At 39.6% G+C, this 16,987-nt stretch overlaps 1 protein-coding gene across 2 annotated transcripts in view; it reads left to right on the top strand.

Moving 5' to 3' along the window:
* The window catches only part of CASR (calcium sensing receptor), an 82,406-nt gene that overhangs the window by 15,119 nt on the left and 50,300 nt on the right, over nucleotides 1-16,987 (top strand). For both annotated transcript variants that reach the window (XM_058829592.1, XM_058829593.1), the window contains exon 2: nucleotides 16,531-16,968. In XM_058829592.1, the coding sequence (XP_058685575.1) occupies nucleotides 16,784-16,968 (185 nt within the window). In that variant the 5' untranslated portion in view covers nucleotides 16,531-16,783. The remainder of the gene's footprint in view (nucleotides 1-16,530; nucleotides 16,969-16,987) is intronic.

Raw genomic sequence — 16,987 nt, 5'->3', positions numbered from 1 at the left:
AGGAAAAGGGCTCTAGATCTGAAACTTATCAGGGATTTTTGTTTATGCTTAAGACAAGTATACATGTGACCTGGACTTCAACTTTTACTGTGCTGACACTATAGGAAACATTTTCCTTGTCAGTAAGCTGATCTGTCAACACCAGAAGTAGTTCTAACTAGTGGCTACTTTTTAGCTAATTTTCCGGTCATTTTGGTTAGATGGACTCTAGGAGGATTGCCATAAACAGCTGAAACATCTAAGTGAAGAATTCCTCAATGGCCTAAGTTTAGATGATCTGCAGCAGAATTCAGTATCACATTGTTCTCATTTTATGACAGCGGCACATCTACATCACCATCTCTGCAGAGTCTCTCCTTATGCCCTGAAGCTCGTGTTGTGTCCTGAGGAGCTCTGAATACAACTGTTGTGAGACATACAACATCACATGTACCCTTCCCTTACCAAACACTATGCATGCCTTCTGCTGCACATTGATACAGGAAAATCAAGCCTCTGAGTCATGCAGTGATTGCATCCCCCGAAGAAATATGTCCCTTTTTTAATTTTAAGATCTCGTAAGTCTATTAAATCTCTGGGTTTAAGTTTGTTATTTGCATCTCCCTGTAGAAGTCTAGGGAGATAAGAAGAGAAAACAGTGAGCTAGTTGCACTTGGGATTCTCGCCAGTCTTTGTGGGATGGAAAATTCCTTCCTAATTCCATATCTGACTTTAAATTTGACCCTCAGCATGCGAGCAAGTTAGACCAACATACGCACTTAAGAAAAAATAGATCCTTTGTATCCTAGCAGGACACTGGTGCAACTTTTTCAGGGTCTCAGTCTAGCTGCTGCCAATCAGTGAAGCTTTGTCTTCCTTCAAGCATCCTAGAGCGTGCGGGTAAATTGGGCATCAAAAAAAAGAGCAGTCCTCTCCCTTCTGCAGGCTATCCACAGAAGCCTTGAAACATGAGATTGAGTTATGGAGTTATTTCAATGCAGAGCCATGAGGAAGATGAGTATGTTGAGCACAGCACAGAAGATCACTGGTGCCCAGGGGAGAGTTTAGTTTTGTACATGCCAACATTAGTGATCAATCATACATTAAAACTGTCTTCTTCACTGCTAGCTTTTGTGTTTGTATCAGCTTTTAACAAATGTGGCTTCATTTTACAATCTAGAGGACTGATGAAAAAATATGGAATAGGTTCAGAACGAGATTGATCTCTGAGTGGTGTCTTTAGAAAATACTCTTTCATTGATACCATCCCCTAAACAAAACCTTTAAGATCTATCCATAAACTAGTTCTGAATCTATTAATTGCAACTTTTAATCTAGTCAGTCATATGCCTTGGACATGTCCATGTTGTATTCTATATAGTGTCTTTATCTAGTTCATAATTTCATAAAAAGAACAGTAGGAGTTTTTAAAAATATGGTTCAAATTAATATTTTATCCTCATTGATTGTTAGAAAGACTGCTGGCCTAACCCATTTCATTATTGCTCCCAGACTGATTTTGGGGTATAGTGCCTAGAATTTCCTGGGCCTTCCTTCTTTAGTAGTTATTTAATAACTACATACACTTGTAGTTCTCTGACCCTTTGAAATTTTCCCATTTTTCCATGAGTTGTTCAGTATCAACACGAGTGATTAGGAGAACTCCTTATTTAGTTTATTTTAGACTCCAGGCCTGTTGATTTGAAAACATTTAATTTTAGCAGATCTCGTCTCACATCTCCTTTTATTACCTACGGTGAATTTTGTTGGGCTGACGTAATATGGGATGATACTTTCTACAGCTTCATTCCAAGGACAAAACAATGTGCAAAGGACAAAATGTTTATTCGATATTTCCGCCTTTTTTGGATTGTCATTTACAGTTTTATCACCCGCATCTAGCAGTGGGCTCATGGCCAGTCTCAGTTGCATTTTATATTTATAAAAATATCATTTTTGCCTTTTTACCTCTATTAACTCTTTAGTACTTCCTTGATCTTATAAACCTCCCTCATGAATTCCCTGCATACTTAGAATCTTAGCACTTATTAATAGTTCTTAGTTTCTCCTTTCTTCAATGCTACAAATAAATGGGTTTTAGTATTTTTACTGCCAACTTTTTTTTCAGACAGCTTCTGGTTTAGTGTAAATATTTTCGTGCCTGAAAGTGCATTTTTGGTCCATGATTGGATAAGCTTAACACTTTAATTTACATTTCCCATTTGATTTTACACTACCAGTCAGTGGGAATGATGACTGCTAAAGTTTGTCCTGTTTAAAGCTCCAAGCCTGGTTGAAACCAGCCATCCCTTACTGGCTGATGCCACATTCTTGCTTGAATGTTGTGATTGTAACCACATTACCAGTATTGGTACCCAGGCAATTACCAGATGAAGGCAAGCACTAAAAATTCCTAGTCCATCAAAAACAGTTCTGTGGCTGAGCTGATTGAGCTCTGACAGGGAAATTTTTATGTTACCACTAGAACCCTGGGAAACTTAAAAATCAGCTTGTTACTGGCCACTTGACAGGTACAGCAATTCCCCCTCAACACATTTTTTTCAAGTTAACAAAGAAATTGTATTGAGAATGAGGCAGAAAAATATGACTCAAAGGTTATTAGGAACGATTCCAGTGAGTTTTCCAAAGGAACCATGAGAGGTTGCCTGAAAATCCTTGAGTTCCTTTTCCTCCCACTGGCTGCTCGTGCTTCCTCCATGCTGTTTGCTGCCCCTGCTGTTGTGTTGATGGAAATGTGTACAAGGCTGTGCTGTAAATGAGAGCACCAAGGCCCAATCAGATTTTTAAAATGTTACCAGTGAGGATGTGTTCTGATTTACAGCAGGATCCTCTGGAACTTTTATCAGCCAAATATCTATTCTTGGAAATTCTAATACGAGACATGAATAAAACACAGGATACTTTATACCAGTCCCCAAGGCAGATAACTAAAATAGATATAGGTTGTCCTATACGGTGGCAAGTATAGAGCACTTCTGTGACTTCAACGCTGTATGAGCAATTCTGGCTCCAGCTTAAGGAGACTCTACTCTGAGATAATATAGGACTCCCACTCAGAGTGGAAAGGGAGGAAGCAAAGCCAGGTAAATAGCTGGGATCTTCTTGGGGATGATCAGGTCTCATAAAAAAAAGACCATCCAAACGGAGAGCTGTCCTTTCCCCTGTGAAGTAAATTTTTTGGTTTCTCACTTTAGGTGAATCTGGTTCATTTCCTGGTCTTGCACTCTTCTTATTGCTGAAGAACAGATCCCTAAAGGAAGAAGTTCCTCACCTTTTGAAACTTAGAAAAGGGTCTTTATTTCTTTCTCTTTTTTTGACATTCTCTGAGGCAAGCTGTAGCATTTCAATCTTTGAGTGGTTTATGGGATGCCAAGGAAAAATTTGAGTAATTCAAAAGAGGATAGAATGGTTTTCTGTGGGTAGGTAGCAAGATGCCTCCCAGGAGAGGAGAAACTACAGCTGAATAGACATTTGGCTAGTGGTATGAGCTGCTTCCTTTGCTGTTCCTGAAATAGTCACTCTTGTCACCTGCCTTTCCTCTCATCTTTTCTCCACTAACTTTTCCCCTCCCACTTGGATAATGAGAGCACCCATTATCTCAGCCCTTACTAAGTGGGAATGGAGTGAAGCCCTATGGGTAGGGGACCAACTTCAGTAGAAAATTACTGGAAGTAGAAGTGCTTATCCAAATCTGTCCCTCTTCTGGTACTCCTTCATTTGACACATTAATCCTGCCACCAGAAGAACTAGCATAATTCCCCATGATAATTAAAACTACACACATAAATATCTAGTAAAGGTAGAAAATATGGGTTTGGTGGATTTGCATTTCCTTTGCCTCCTCTTCTCTTCTCTTCTCTTCTCTTCTCTTCTCTTCTCTTCTCTTCTCTTCTCTTCTCTTCTCTTCTCTTCTCTTCTCTTCTCTTCTCTTCTCTTCTCTTCTCTTCTCTTCTCTTCTCTTCTCTTCTCTTCTCTTCTCTTCTCTTCTCTTCTCTTCTCTTCTCTTCTCTTCTCTTCTCTTCTCTTCTCTTCTCTTCTCTTCTCTTCTCTTCTCTTCTCTTCTCTTCTCTTCTCTTCTCTTCTCTTCTCTTCTCTTCTCTTCTCTTCTCTTCTCTTCTCTTCTCTTCTCTTCTCTCTTCACTTTTTTTCCACCTGCTGAAATAAGCACAGGAGAGCTATTTCTTTATCATGTTCCTGCTCCTGCATTTTTCCAACCCAATGAGGCCATTACTGGGGCTAAATGAGGCATAGAGCCTCCAAAAGTCACACCGTTGTCCCGGAGATGAAGCGCGTAGAGCTGCAGAGCTGGCAGGCAGGCAAGGTGGCTGGGGCTCACCAGAGTGTGACCCCAGGTGTTTTTCTGCTCCAGAAAGATCACCTTCAAAAAGGAGTGAGGGGGAAGTCAGTAAAAGAATATTGTATTTTAAAGTGCTGTGGTAACAAGAAGTGGCCACATTGTGGTCAAGTAACACAGTTGTGTTTCTCAGGGATGCACAGAAGAAGTGGGTGGCCATGGTGTCTTCTGATTTCTGAGTCGTGTGGCAGAATGGGCCATGAAGACCATGAAAGCTTTCACATATCTTCCAGTAGTTCTGGTTTTAATTTTCTGCTTGCTGGTTAAGAACTCCCTCCCTGCCCTTAGGTCTGTAGTGAACTCTCCTGATAGACAGCTGGTATTCCATCATCCTGGCTCCCAATCCAGCTGAGAGCCTTCAGTCATTTGTATAATGCCAGTTTGTGCAATAAAGCAGGGTGCTCTTCAATTCTTTCCATTCCTTCCTGTATTTGCTTCTATTCCCAAGCTAATAGGAACTCTTTGTTGGATATGAAAATGATGCAGAGAAGGAGGTTGTCTCTCCTGCTTGAAGCTCTGTTATTCCTCACCAATCATGCTTAAATTATGAACTGGAAAAAGTTATGTTGTAATATCAAACACAAAGGGAAGAGGCTGTATTTAGAAAGGCAGATGACACAAAGCCTAGCAATTCAATTCATTAAAGCCTGGGAAACCCTGCTTTATTTCAGAGAGGAGCTTTGCCAGAAAAGATGATAATTTTCAGTCATATGCTGTTTCAAGAACATAAGGCGTTGTTTGCTGAAAGAAAAATAACACATGCACTCTTACAAATTTTCTTTTTGAACAATTAAGATAATAGATGAATTTTGCTGTGAATTCTCTTTGCTGTGAGTACGGATTCTTTTAGAAGCTAAATAGCTTTGCTTGTCCCTACCTGCACTTGAGTTCTGCTGTCTTTGCTCTCACCAAGCAATACCTTAGTTATGAGATAAATTATATGAAAATTCCTGAAGAATGTGGTGTAGTAATACTAAATTCACCAACTAAATAAATCTAGAGGTGAGAAAGATACAATTCCTAGCCTTTTTCTGATCTAAAAGCACAATAGTAGACCTATTGAGACAGATGTACTCAAAAGAAGCCCACACTTGAGCATTATTAGACATGTTACTTTGGATTTAGTTATTTGAGGTGCTAGTCTAAAAAGATGCTCTTCACTTGGGGTTTAACCTAAACTGCCAGAATTTGCAAGAGAAAGCTAAGGTGAAGGTTCAAGATCTATTTTGATGACTCTTTGGAGCTCCTGATTACCTCCAATATGTTCTGATTACCTCCAGTGATGCAATAAAAAAATCACTGTGACATTGTGATATCTTTGGTGATTGTATCAGCTGAGGAGAATGACAGGGAAATTCCAATAGGGGAGTGTTTGATTTTTTTTTTTTTTTTTTATAAAATTAAGGCTGGTTTTCATAAAACTTTGTCCTATTTGCTTAGGATATTAATCAACTGCTAGCTAGTGGAGCTAGATGTATCCTTTATTAGACACTAGCCCTCTAATTGTCTAACACAACATTTTTGAAGCAGGCATCACTGAATACTGCTGGAGGCTGGTTCTTGTACCGAATGGACTGTGATTTGAACCTGGATGGCGATTTCCAGCATCTTCTTATATTAGAGGGCAGATAACATGCATCTGTAGGGTTCAAGATGAATTCTGTAAAAAATTGAGAAAAGTGTTTACACTTGTCCACTCCATCTTTTACTAGTCATTGTGGAAAGTTTCCTTCCTACAAACTTGTAAATAATATGATGTATCCCCAAAGAGGTCAGGTGGTGCAATAGGGGAGAGCAATGCTGGCTGCCTACTTGTCAGTACTGGCTGGTGTCATGGGTCTGTGGTATCATCTTACTGATATCTGCAGCCACAAAGTGCAGCCCCACAGGCCCAGCCAGCAATTCCTGCGTGAATAAAGTAAATAATCATAACTGATAAACAAGTTCTTGCATATCATGCTGATCTTCCAGTGCATTGCCCAGGCAGATGAGGGTCACTGTTCCTATTCCAGGGGTCAGTGTATAGTGTACAGTATTGTATTCCTCCCTGTGCCCCATTTCACGGGACATGCTAGCACAAGCCAGCTCTGCAAAGAAAACTCAGCAAAACTTACCTTCTCTCGCTGTAGGACTAGAGTGGGACATGTGCCTGTCTATGCCCATAACTCACCTCCCCTCACTCTTGCAGTTCTACTCTTGAATTTCTTCTGTGCCTTTCACTGATCTATTTTAATGATTTTATGGGTTTAGCAGAACTTCTGTCCTTACTAGAGTTCAGTATTTCTGATGACCTTTCCAAGACTCCCTTTACATTGAATCTGTTTTCTTCTCCTGGGAACCCTATTCAGTCCTGCCTTCTCTAACGGAAGAGGTTACATGTCGTGTACAGGCAAAAGAAATACAAAAATAGCAAAGAATGTTTTGGTATTAGAATGAAAGGAGGAGAGAGAAGAAAACTGGAGAAGGAACAATAATTATTCAGTTCAAAAAATCATAATGAAGAGAAAATAAGCAATATGAAAATGTTAAAAAATAAAAGAAAGATAAAAGAAAAATAGAAGTCAGCCTGTGACAGCAGAGAACTAGAAATATAAGAGGAAGGATTAGGAAAAAAAGGCGACAAATATCTGTAAGAATTTATTAATAAATCATGCTGGACTCGGTATAAAAAGAAATTATCCAACACCAAGAAAGTGTTTATTTGTTTTTAATAATAGTAAAAATGGAAAAAGAGCAAACAGCCAGAGGCTACTTTAGTCTCTGATTCAGCAAACCACTAAAGTACATACTAAGCTTTTAGAATCTACTAAATTTCATTAAAGACAAGTCTCACTAAAGTTGAGCACATACTTAAGTGTTTTTTCTGAATTGGATTTATGTTGAAACTGGCTCAGAATTACAGTTGTCTTTATTGTTTGGTTCACTGAGGATTCTGCTGGGGGGGGAAAAGTGATCAAATAAAGCATTTTACTTCAAGTGCAGATGTTTTTTTAAAAACAAAATCAAGTCAAATGAAAAGAAATTAGGAAGCAAAATATGTTTTCCCCTTGTAAGAAATTTGACAAAGGTAGATTTGCAAAAGTGTTCAGCTCTGAGGTCTGTATTTTATTATTTTGCTAGAGAAGAGCCTGAATCAGCCTTGATACAGCTGATACTCAGTTTGACATCTGTTGAGATGGATAAAGCAAAGTTGCAATACATTTCTAAAACTGTTTCCGGACACTATTACAAGTTGGGAAGCAAAGTCTCAGACAAAGTAATTGACATACGACTGCCCAGCCAGGCAGGATAAAGAAACAGGTATCATGTCAAGGGTCTTCCTCTCGCCAGCTGTGGGAGAACACCACTTCCAAAAAACCCATACCAAATTGTAATCAGAAACATGATATCCCAGTTTATTTAAAAGCTGTATTTAACAGACAGATTGACTTTTCTTAGGGTCTTGCACCTAATCCTGATTGATCATAGAATGTTTTGGAAATAAGAATTCTGCTGATATAAATCAGATTCTCTTCATGTTTATTTACATGGTCTCAGCTTATTTGCTCTTCCTGTTTTGTAGAGGAATGATCAAAAATTGGTTGATTAACTGAGAGAAATACGGAACTATAATTATGCATTGCCTTATTTGAGTATTCTTGAGTATTCTTTTGTTGTTTCATCTTCCCTGACCTTTCGATTTGCTAACCAGCAGATCTAATGCTGGCCAATAAAAAAGTGTGACATCTCTTTTGAATAGCACTCAACTAAACTGTTTAATTTAAATTCTAACTACTCACAAATGACTGACTACTTTGGCACCTTCCTGACCCCTCCTCTGTTTTTTTCTCCCTCACAATGTAGAACAGGAAAAAAAGGCAGTTCAAGATGCCCTATCCTGGTGACCAGACCTTCTAACATATTATTTTCTAAAGAGAAGGAAGAAAGACAAAAATTAGAGAGAAATGTGAGGTGTAGAGCATCCAGGAGTTGATAACAACAGTAATTCCTCCTTATTCTTTCCAGACAGACTACAGCAACACAGTTTCAGAAACTTGTTCTTTGACTGGCATGTTTTGGTATTAAATAACTGAGCTGAAGACTCTTCATTTTCTTGTAGAAAAGCTCATCTTAAAAAAAAGTGGGTTTATGCAAAGAGCATAACACAATCATGTTGTTTTATGGGCATGCTGAGCAAGGAAAAAGGACTCTGCTAGGGGGATTCAGTCCTTTCGTCAGCCCCAGAGATGTTTCTTGTAAGAGAGGAAGAAGATAGATTAGAAGCTAGGAAAGATGAAGAAACTTCCCAGTTACCTATCCAGGATCATTTCTGAGTGGTGGACTTCACTTCTGTGAGCTGTGAACACACACTTCTCTGTGTCCCAAGGCCAGACACACAGGAAAGATAAATTCTGCAAATCAGGAGCTAAAAGCAATTTGGTTGGGTGGCACTTGCTGGCAAAGCTCCTGCACTGGATGTCGAGCAAAGGCTTGCTTGAGATGCAGGAATGTACATATGATGTGCAGGAATGTAAGGTGTCCTGAAAGGCACAAAGGGTGAGTGCATGGCTGTTTCACCTGCAGGCAAAAGTCTGAACAACTCAAATTTCACGAATGACAACCCAGTGCCATGTGCACCATGCCACAAGGATGGAGATGGTCTTTACTCTCCAGAGTATCCCCTAGGCATTTCTTCTTCGTCTGCTCAGGAGTGTCTAGTCACATCCCAAAAATACAGGATGGGGTAAAGTGCCTTTGACTGAAATGCACACTCATTAGCATGGTTGAGACTTTCTCTATGAGCAAGGAAAGTCAGAGAAATCAATTTAACAAAAAATGTTACCTTAGCAAGGTATTTCACTTCATATTTTATTGCAGCTCTTACAGGTCTCCCTTAATCTCCTCCATATATTAAGACAAAAATCATTCAAACTACCAAGAAGCCTTTAGATTGGTATTATATCAAAGGCATCTTTTTATCCACTTTAAACAATTGATGAAATGATGGGCTTTTAACAGGAGAGGTAGGAAATAAACAAGTTAGCAAACCATGGCACAGCAACAGAAGGTCAGAATCTGGAACACAGAGAGGAAAAACCAGACACCTTTAAGATGTAGGCAAGATGATTCCCTGCTACCTGTAGTCTCTGAGCTTGCTCAAGGGTCCAGCGCAGCTCCCACCATAAATTAATCAGTAACCACTGTGTTTATGGCAATTTCCCAAAAGGTTGCAAATGAGCTGCTGTGGCTCTGGAACCCCCTAGGACTTAGAAATCCCTCCAAGCCCACCTGTTCTTCATGGATCCTCTGGGGTGCTGTAGCTCTTTAGCATGTCTTAGCAGTTCTAATGAATTTGTCACAGGTTGTTTCTTGTCCAAGATGCCTTGATAAACTCACGCATTCCAATGTTCCCTTGGATATGTACACACATGCACTTTTTACACTTGTACTGAAGAAGACATAAGAGTGGAAAGATGAGGAGTTGTAGAATTGTCTTATCCCCTTCCAGTATTTGTTTCAGAGGTCTGTGATACAGCTTGTTGAAATGAACCTTAGTTCTTATTGCAGAAAACACTTAAACCCTTCAGAGGAGCAAAAGTAGTTTTGCCTATGAGGTCCCTGGAGCTGCTTCTCAGCCTGACTTACAGCCACACCTGTGAAGAAATTACTCCAAAGACATAAGTCACCCTCCACATGGATTTCCACCAAGCACTCACCACTCAAAAACCACTTATAGCTCTGTGTTTGCTAATGGTGTTCGCTGAGTGCATCCAATGAGTCTCTAAGGTATTTTCTATTGCCACTTCTGTTTTTTTTGCTTCCTGCCATCAGCAAACACAGAATTATTTCCACAAAAGAATATCACATCCCAAATTGCACTGATCAGGGATATTGAACATGATACTGATGCAAGTTACTTGAGAAATGTTATGTGAATCCCAAAGGCAGGTACAGTCCTGATGAAAAGGTGTTTGCTACAAAGCTGTGCAATTGCAGCTACATTGCTTGGCATGGGATTGTATGCACTTCATGAGCCTGTGCTGAAGTGGGAGGGAAATCAGAGGCCATGTAATTCCACATTAAATCCCCACATGGTAAATGCTGCCTGTGGGCAGGTTTGGATTTTTACCTGGTTATGCAACAGTCAGGAGCTGATGCTCTTTTGACTGCTGTTACTACAACCAGAGTTGTTTGGGACTCTGTGAAACAAAGTGTTCTGCTTATTCCTGGTTCCATTTTCTATATCTGCAGTTCCCAAGAGTGTGGAATATCAGCCTCTAACATTTTAGGCTTCCATGATCTCAAGTGTTGAGCAAAGTATCATCAGTGACATCCTAGGCATATTTCTGTCACTCTGGTATTTTGTAGTGCTAAACAGATCAGGGTGGGACTCCCCACTTTCATAGTAGGTTCTGTATTTGGACACCAGTATATAACTTTAGGAGTAAAGAAAAGCTAAAGACCTGGCTACTACATAAAAATAATGTTATAGATATGAAAATTCTGGAAACCTAAATGGTAACTCTCAGACAAACTTGATGATGTTTGGTATATCAGACATAGCAGAAGTAAATGTTACAATTGCCTGGTTTACTGTATTGTTTTTAATATTTTGTTTTTCCTGGAGAAATGGGAATGTTCCTATAGAACAAATGGTCAAATTTTTCATGACCAGACTAGGTTCTTAGAGCTACAATTCCTCCTGCAGTCTCTTCCTCCTAGTCTTAAGTATATGGCTTTCCTCATTTGAACTGACTAAATCTTTTTATATATGAGCTTCAGGAGCTTCTTCAGTACTGTGGCTGATTTGTGTGCTGTGGTTTTGGCCTCCTCTTAGCTTTTGCAATCCCAGGTGAGACTATAATATATAATTTTTAACATACATTTGCTATAGTGTAATAGTATATTAACATCTTGATTTCTGCCAGAAAAATACCATCTATAACAGATAACATGCCCTTAAGATAATAACAGGGCATGGAAGTACTGTCCTGGTGACCCTGATGATCTTGATTATTTTGTAAAATCTTTTTATTGGTTAAAGCTCTTGAATTCACATTTTGTATTTAGTTCAAAACCAAGTGTGTGTGTGTAGTGTTTTTAGAACAGAATCATTATTCTAAATCTGAATTTTTCTCTACACTCATCTGAAATCTCCAAATTTTTCCAAGGCTGAGATTCCATCTCTCAATCATGCAATTTGTCCAATTAAAGCTCTTCTTATTTTAGGCAGTGTATTGTGTAAGAATTGTCATTTTCTCCATAGGCAAAAAGTTCTTTGCAGTAAATCTTTAGCTAACACTTGCCTTGTTTAAAGATGGAGAAGTTTAATTCCACAAAATGCAAGCACAGCTCCTCCATTTGAGCACCCCAACACTCTGGTTTTGATTGCATCTTTGATGCACTTGTCCATCATTTTGATCAAAGGTACAGGAAGGTTGAGCTAATGCTTGCTCTGGTGACAAATGTGAACAATTTACTTTTTCTCATATTGTCATGGTACCTAAGCACTAGATGTATGGTCTGGTCTTAGAAGTATGAAGACTTGTATTTTGTGTCCACTGTCCACTGAAATGTCATTCTTTAGCTTCCTTGGGGCATCCAGGCCTCCCAAAAGCAGAACGAACCTGCTGTGTGAGAGGCCAGGGTCTTCTTGAGTCTGGGACAGCTTTTTTTGCATGGCTGTAAGCAGGAATCTTCCCAAGCTCTGCTGTGAAAAGGTCCTGAAAGCCCAGGAGACTTAATTGAGCTTGTTCATACTGGTTCCTTGTTGGTGTCCAGGATGATCATATGAAATTTAGCATGTGAAATTGAACTAAATGTGAGGGAAAAGCTTTTGGAAAATGATAATTTCTTGTGAGGTTTCATGGCCTTGTGAATATAAACATGCTGAACTTTGCTTTGTGTTTAGTTGATAAGTTACCATAAGTTAACAATATCATGCTGTTCCAAAAAAGACAAATGCCATGCTGAGATGTACAAACAGGGCTGTAGCCTGCAAGACACATGAAGTAGTTCTTCTACTTTGCTCAGTGCTTGTAAGGGCCAAGCAAGGACACTGTGTCCATTTCTGGGCACTGGTCAGCATTAAGTGTGGAGACATGCTGGAGAGAGGCCAGGGGAATGAAAAAAGAATAATCTGAGCTCAGGAAAGCATCTTTGTGGAAAAAAAGTTAATTTAATTTGCTTGGTCTAAAAAAAAGAGTAAAAGGGGAGGAGAATCAAATCCCAAACAAGGTGATTATGAGCAGGAAGGCACTGGCCTTCATGTGGTAGATGGGAGAAGACAGGCTTAAGTTGTGACAAAAAACACTAAAGTTATATGTGAGAAAACATTTTCTTTGGTAAGAGCAGAGAAGCATTGAAGGGAGCTGCTCTGAGTGTCTGATTGGTTTCTTCCTGACAAGGTTTTAGAGAAAATATGCCAGGAATTGCACTACTGTTGTTGAGCCCTTCTTGGACTAAAGGGAAGCTTCATGGGCCCTTGAGATCCTTCCCATGCCAGGTCTTAGATGTACCTGAGCAGCTGCTGTTGAGAGTTGTGGTTAGTTACTGTTTGATTAATAATTGCTTCATAAGTAATGCACACCGTGAATGTGCCATTCAGCTTCCTTCACAAAAAAAAAAAAAAAAAAAAAAAAAAAAAAATCTTGAACATTTCTGGCTTTTCTACCTGATTTAGTCTGGCAACTAAAACTTTCATTCAACTGGCAAAATGGTACCGATTGTTGCAAGCTTTTCAAATACCCACAGCTGTACCTGGGTACCATGTCTCCCCACCTCAGCTACTGTTCCTGCCCTGGCAATAGTTGCCTTACAGACCATCCTGTTCCTGGAACCAGTTCAAATTCCTCCATGGAAGCTTAGAAGCTCTCTTCCAAGACAGTTTAGAATCAAAATGTCTGATAGTTGATGAAACAGAGTGGAAAAACTATTGAGGATTATTTTTAAAGGGGAGGGAGATTAAAAATCAGGCCATTTAAAAAAAATAAAATTACTATTTATTTTTTATATTTTTCTTGCAATAGTAGTCTTATGGAATTTTATTGTCTGAATAAATGTACAAGGAAAAAGTGTTCTGCATTGAAGAGCTTATAATCAAAGAATTTATGTGCTAATACTAAATAATGTTTTACATGTAAAAACATTAGCGAAGGAAGAAGTAGCAATGGATTCCACCTCAATTCAGTTGCTTGTTAATTTAATCTTTTTTTTATTTATTAGCTGAAGACTTCAGGATCACAGTAATTTGTTCTATTTGTAGTAAAATTTCCACCTGTGGTATGCTAAGTTTCATGTCTGGAAAGATACATCAGCAGGTAATTCAATCGTTGTCTGTGTAATGCTTTTCTTTAATAAGGAAGAGGCTCATAATCTTAACCTAATTATAGAAAAGAGAACTGAGGAAAAATTTGATGCAACAGAAGTTGATACTAGAGGATATTATCTGGGGCACTGGCAGCAAGCTCACAACTGTTCATCACGAAATTGGTATCTTCATCTATTATGTAAAATATTATATATTTATATATATTATGTATAATGTTATGTATAATATTATGTACAATATTTATCTTCAGGCATGCAGGGCACTTGAAAGCAGCTGTGAGTCCTCTATCTCCCGTTAAATGAGTTCGGTTTTCCAGCTATAGCTGAAATTTGGGTATGGAGAGTTGTAAATTTGGACACTGAGATTTATGAGAAGCTGAGCATACACTTAGTTTTGCTTTTCTGTGCCAGTGCATCTTTGGACATTTATCCTTCCGTTTGCTGCCTCAGGGGTGTGCTTTATATATATGCAGCCCATCTTGTTCCCAGACATCAGCTCTGATGTTACTTCAGTTCTGTGTCCTGTCCCTGAGAACTGCTAGTTCCAAATTATTCAGGGGTATACCAACCCTGATGTCCTATACCATTAATGAATAATTTTCTTTTCATTGTCTATTCCATTGTCATGCTCTTGAGCGACAACTTGGACTACTAAGTGATGTAAATGCTGTTTTAAAATTTACTGTGTTTTACCAGTTAGGGTGTTTTGACTTTGTCTACTGTGACAAAAGAGAAATAAGAATGTGAATTTACATTTTCTACATTTCATACTTCAGCCATGTACTGTTTTGTGCTGAAGAGTTCCTAAATATTCAGTAGCATCAGCCCAAACACCTCCACAGCAACCCAGCAAAATAAATTATACTGTCTGTCTGCTGCTGATGGAAACAGTTTCCTTTTTCGTAAGCGAATAACCCCAAAGGCAAAAGAAAGCCTTATTAAAGTAAAAGCAGAAAAATTGAGTAGTAAATCAGCAGGCTGTGGTCTTCCCACAGCAATTGGGGAAGTCACTGGCCGCATCCCATCTTGGTTGACTCCTACACATGGTTCCTTGCCCAGACTCTGGGGACATGTCAGAGCATGCGGTCCCCCAGGTCCCTGCTATCCCAGAGGGAGTTTGGGATGAGCTGAGACAAAGAGCATTAGTCAGACCATCCCGTGTCTTTGCAGTGTCTCTTCAGAAATTACTCTCCCTGTTTCAAACATCTCACCTCCAAGTGCTGGCCCTGCCTGTGCTGGTCCTCACTTCAGGACACTGTATCAGCACTTCACTAGTGTTTGTATCTTTCCTGAAACCACAGGTGATGGGAGGAACATGACATTTCTCTAACTGAAATATGGAAAAGCATTCTGTTCTTTATTCTGTTGGGCACTGAAAAAGCCAAAACCACCATCCATCCACCAGAAAAGATCAAAACCCAGACACTTCATGACACTCACTTGTTGCATTGCTCTGTCCTATCCTAATCCTGGTTCTGGTTAAAATTCTTTCATCCAGCTGTCAAAGGGCCACATGCCGATACCTAGACATACCTTGATATCTAGCCAAAGATTTGACTGCCCTTGCCAATAAAAATGCACTTGTTCAAGCCAGGGCCAAAGAATAGTTTAGAGTGGACCCGCCACAGAGAATTGCAGTGTCTGCCCAGCTAATTGCAGTGACCACAGAGGCATGAGAACAACAGGAGCCTTGTCCCTCCTCTCTCATTGACTGCTGCCTACGAACCTTCATTGTAATGAAAATGTATGAAATAGTTCCACATGCTTGATGATCATACAGCATGTATGATCATCCAGACTGCTACCAGAAGCCTCATGATCGCAGTTTTTCCTTGCAGTAACTCTTTATTTGACCTAGGTGAAGATCAAATCCATATAGCTTCATTTAGTGATAATAAGTCAGCCTCATAAAAAGGTTCTCAGCACTTAAAAACTCTGGATGACTTGCTCAGAAATTAATTGTCCTCAGAATTAGCAATGTATGCCTAGCTTCTACTCTAAATTTGGCTAACTTCAGTACTAGCTTTTAGACCTGTTTCAAATAGGCTGAAGAGCTGTTCATTGTGAATTTTCTGTGCTGTCTCCTCTCCTGTAGCCATAGCCATTTTTATATGCCATAATTAAGTTAGTTCTTCATTTGGGAGGCCTGTAGACATGCTGCAGGGAAAATGTATTGAGCATGGAGAAGCTGCAGTATTTTTCATCCCCAGGAAACAGACTTCAAAGGCTGCTATAGCTAAGCTTTCAATGGCATGATTGCCGAACCTTTCAAGTCTTCATGATTCATTATGGAGAAGTATCTTGGTTTCAAATGCTTCCCTGGAGTTCATTCTCCCTTTCAATGCAAAAGAACTCTTTCTGGGGACCTTGTTTTATTTTTAGCAAGGATAAGTTCAAAGTCAGAGGGTTAAGAATGATCAGTGGACAGTAGATGAAGGACCAACACCAAAAGATTATTATGGTTATTTGCTTAAGAGAAGGGCTTGATTCTTACTGCATTTGGTGCTCCCTTATTCCCTACTTGCTCACCCAGGTCTCACAGTGTACTCTGTTCATGAACACTGATCAGATCACAGGTTTTACAGCATCTGCTATGACCACGGTCACACAGAACCATAGGAAGATTAAGCAATCCACCTTAGGTATGTGGCAGAGAATCAGGCATCTGACATTGTTTGAGGAGGTGTGGCTGTGCCACCAGGGTGCCTAGATGACTTTGCCAAGGTTGTGATATGTCCCAGGTGGGTTGTTGAGTGGGGGCAGCTTCAGGAGCATACTGGGGGCTTGGACTGACAAAGCAGAACCATCATGGCAGTGTGGGGTCCTGGTGTATAGCTGGAATCACTTTTCAAATCCTTCTCTTACAGTTCTCAGGGATGGGCTCTCCATAATGCTTCAGTTATGAAGGAAGAAGGACAGCTGAATTGTTTTTTTGCAATGGAGAAGACAGAGGGAGAAACACCAGCACTGTGGCTCCCACCTTCTTGCTTATCTTCCTGCCAGCATGTGCCCCAAATCCTCTCTGTGCTGTATTAAGGAAAAGAAAAGCTTTGACATCTGCTTTCTTACATCATCTTTTCCAATTTTGCATCCTATAACCCCCTGGTGAAAAGAGGAACAATGACTTCATATAGATGCTGCTTGATTCTTTTGCTGTTTACCTGGAACACTGCTGCCTATGGGCCAAACCAACGGGCACAGAAGAAGGGAGACATTATTCTTGGAGGATTATTCCCCATTCATTTTGGAGTGGCTGCTAAAGACCAGGATCTAAAATCAAGGCCAGAATCAGTGGAATGTATAAGGTAAGCTGGTATAATGGAA

This window comes from Poecile atricapillus, chromosome 1 (assembly GCF_030490865.1).
Source record: "Poecile atricapillus isolate bPoeAtr1 chromosome 1, bPoeAtr1.hap1, whole genome shotgun sequence".
Classification (NCBI taxonomy): Eukaryota; Metazoa; Chordata; class Aves; order Passeriformes; family Paridae; genus Poecile; species Poecile atricapillus.
Note: the sequence above shows the minus strand (reverse complement) of the source record. Positions and strands in the feature narration are given on the sequence as shown.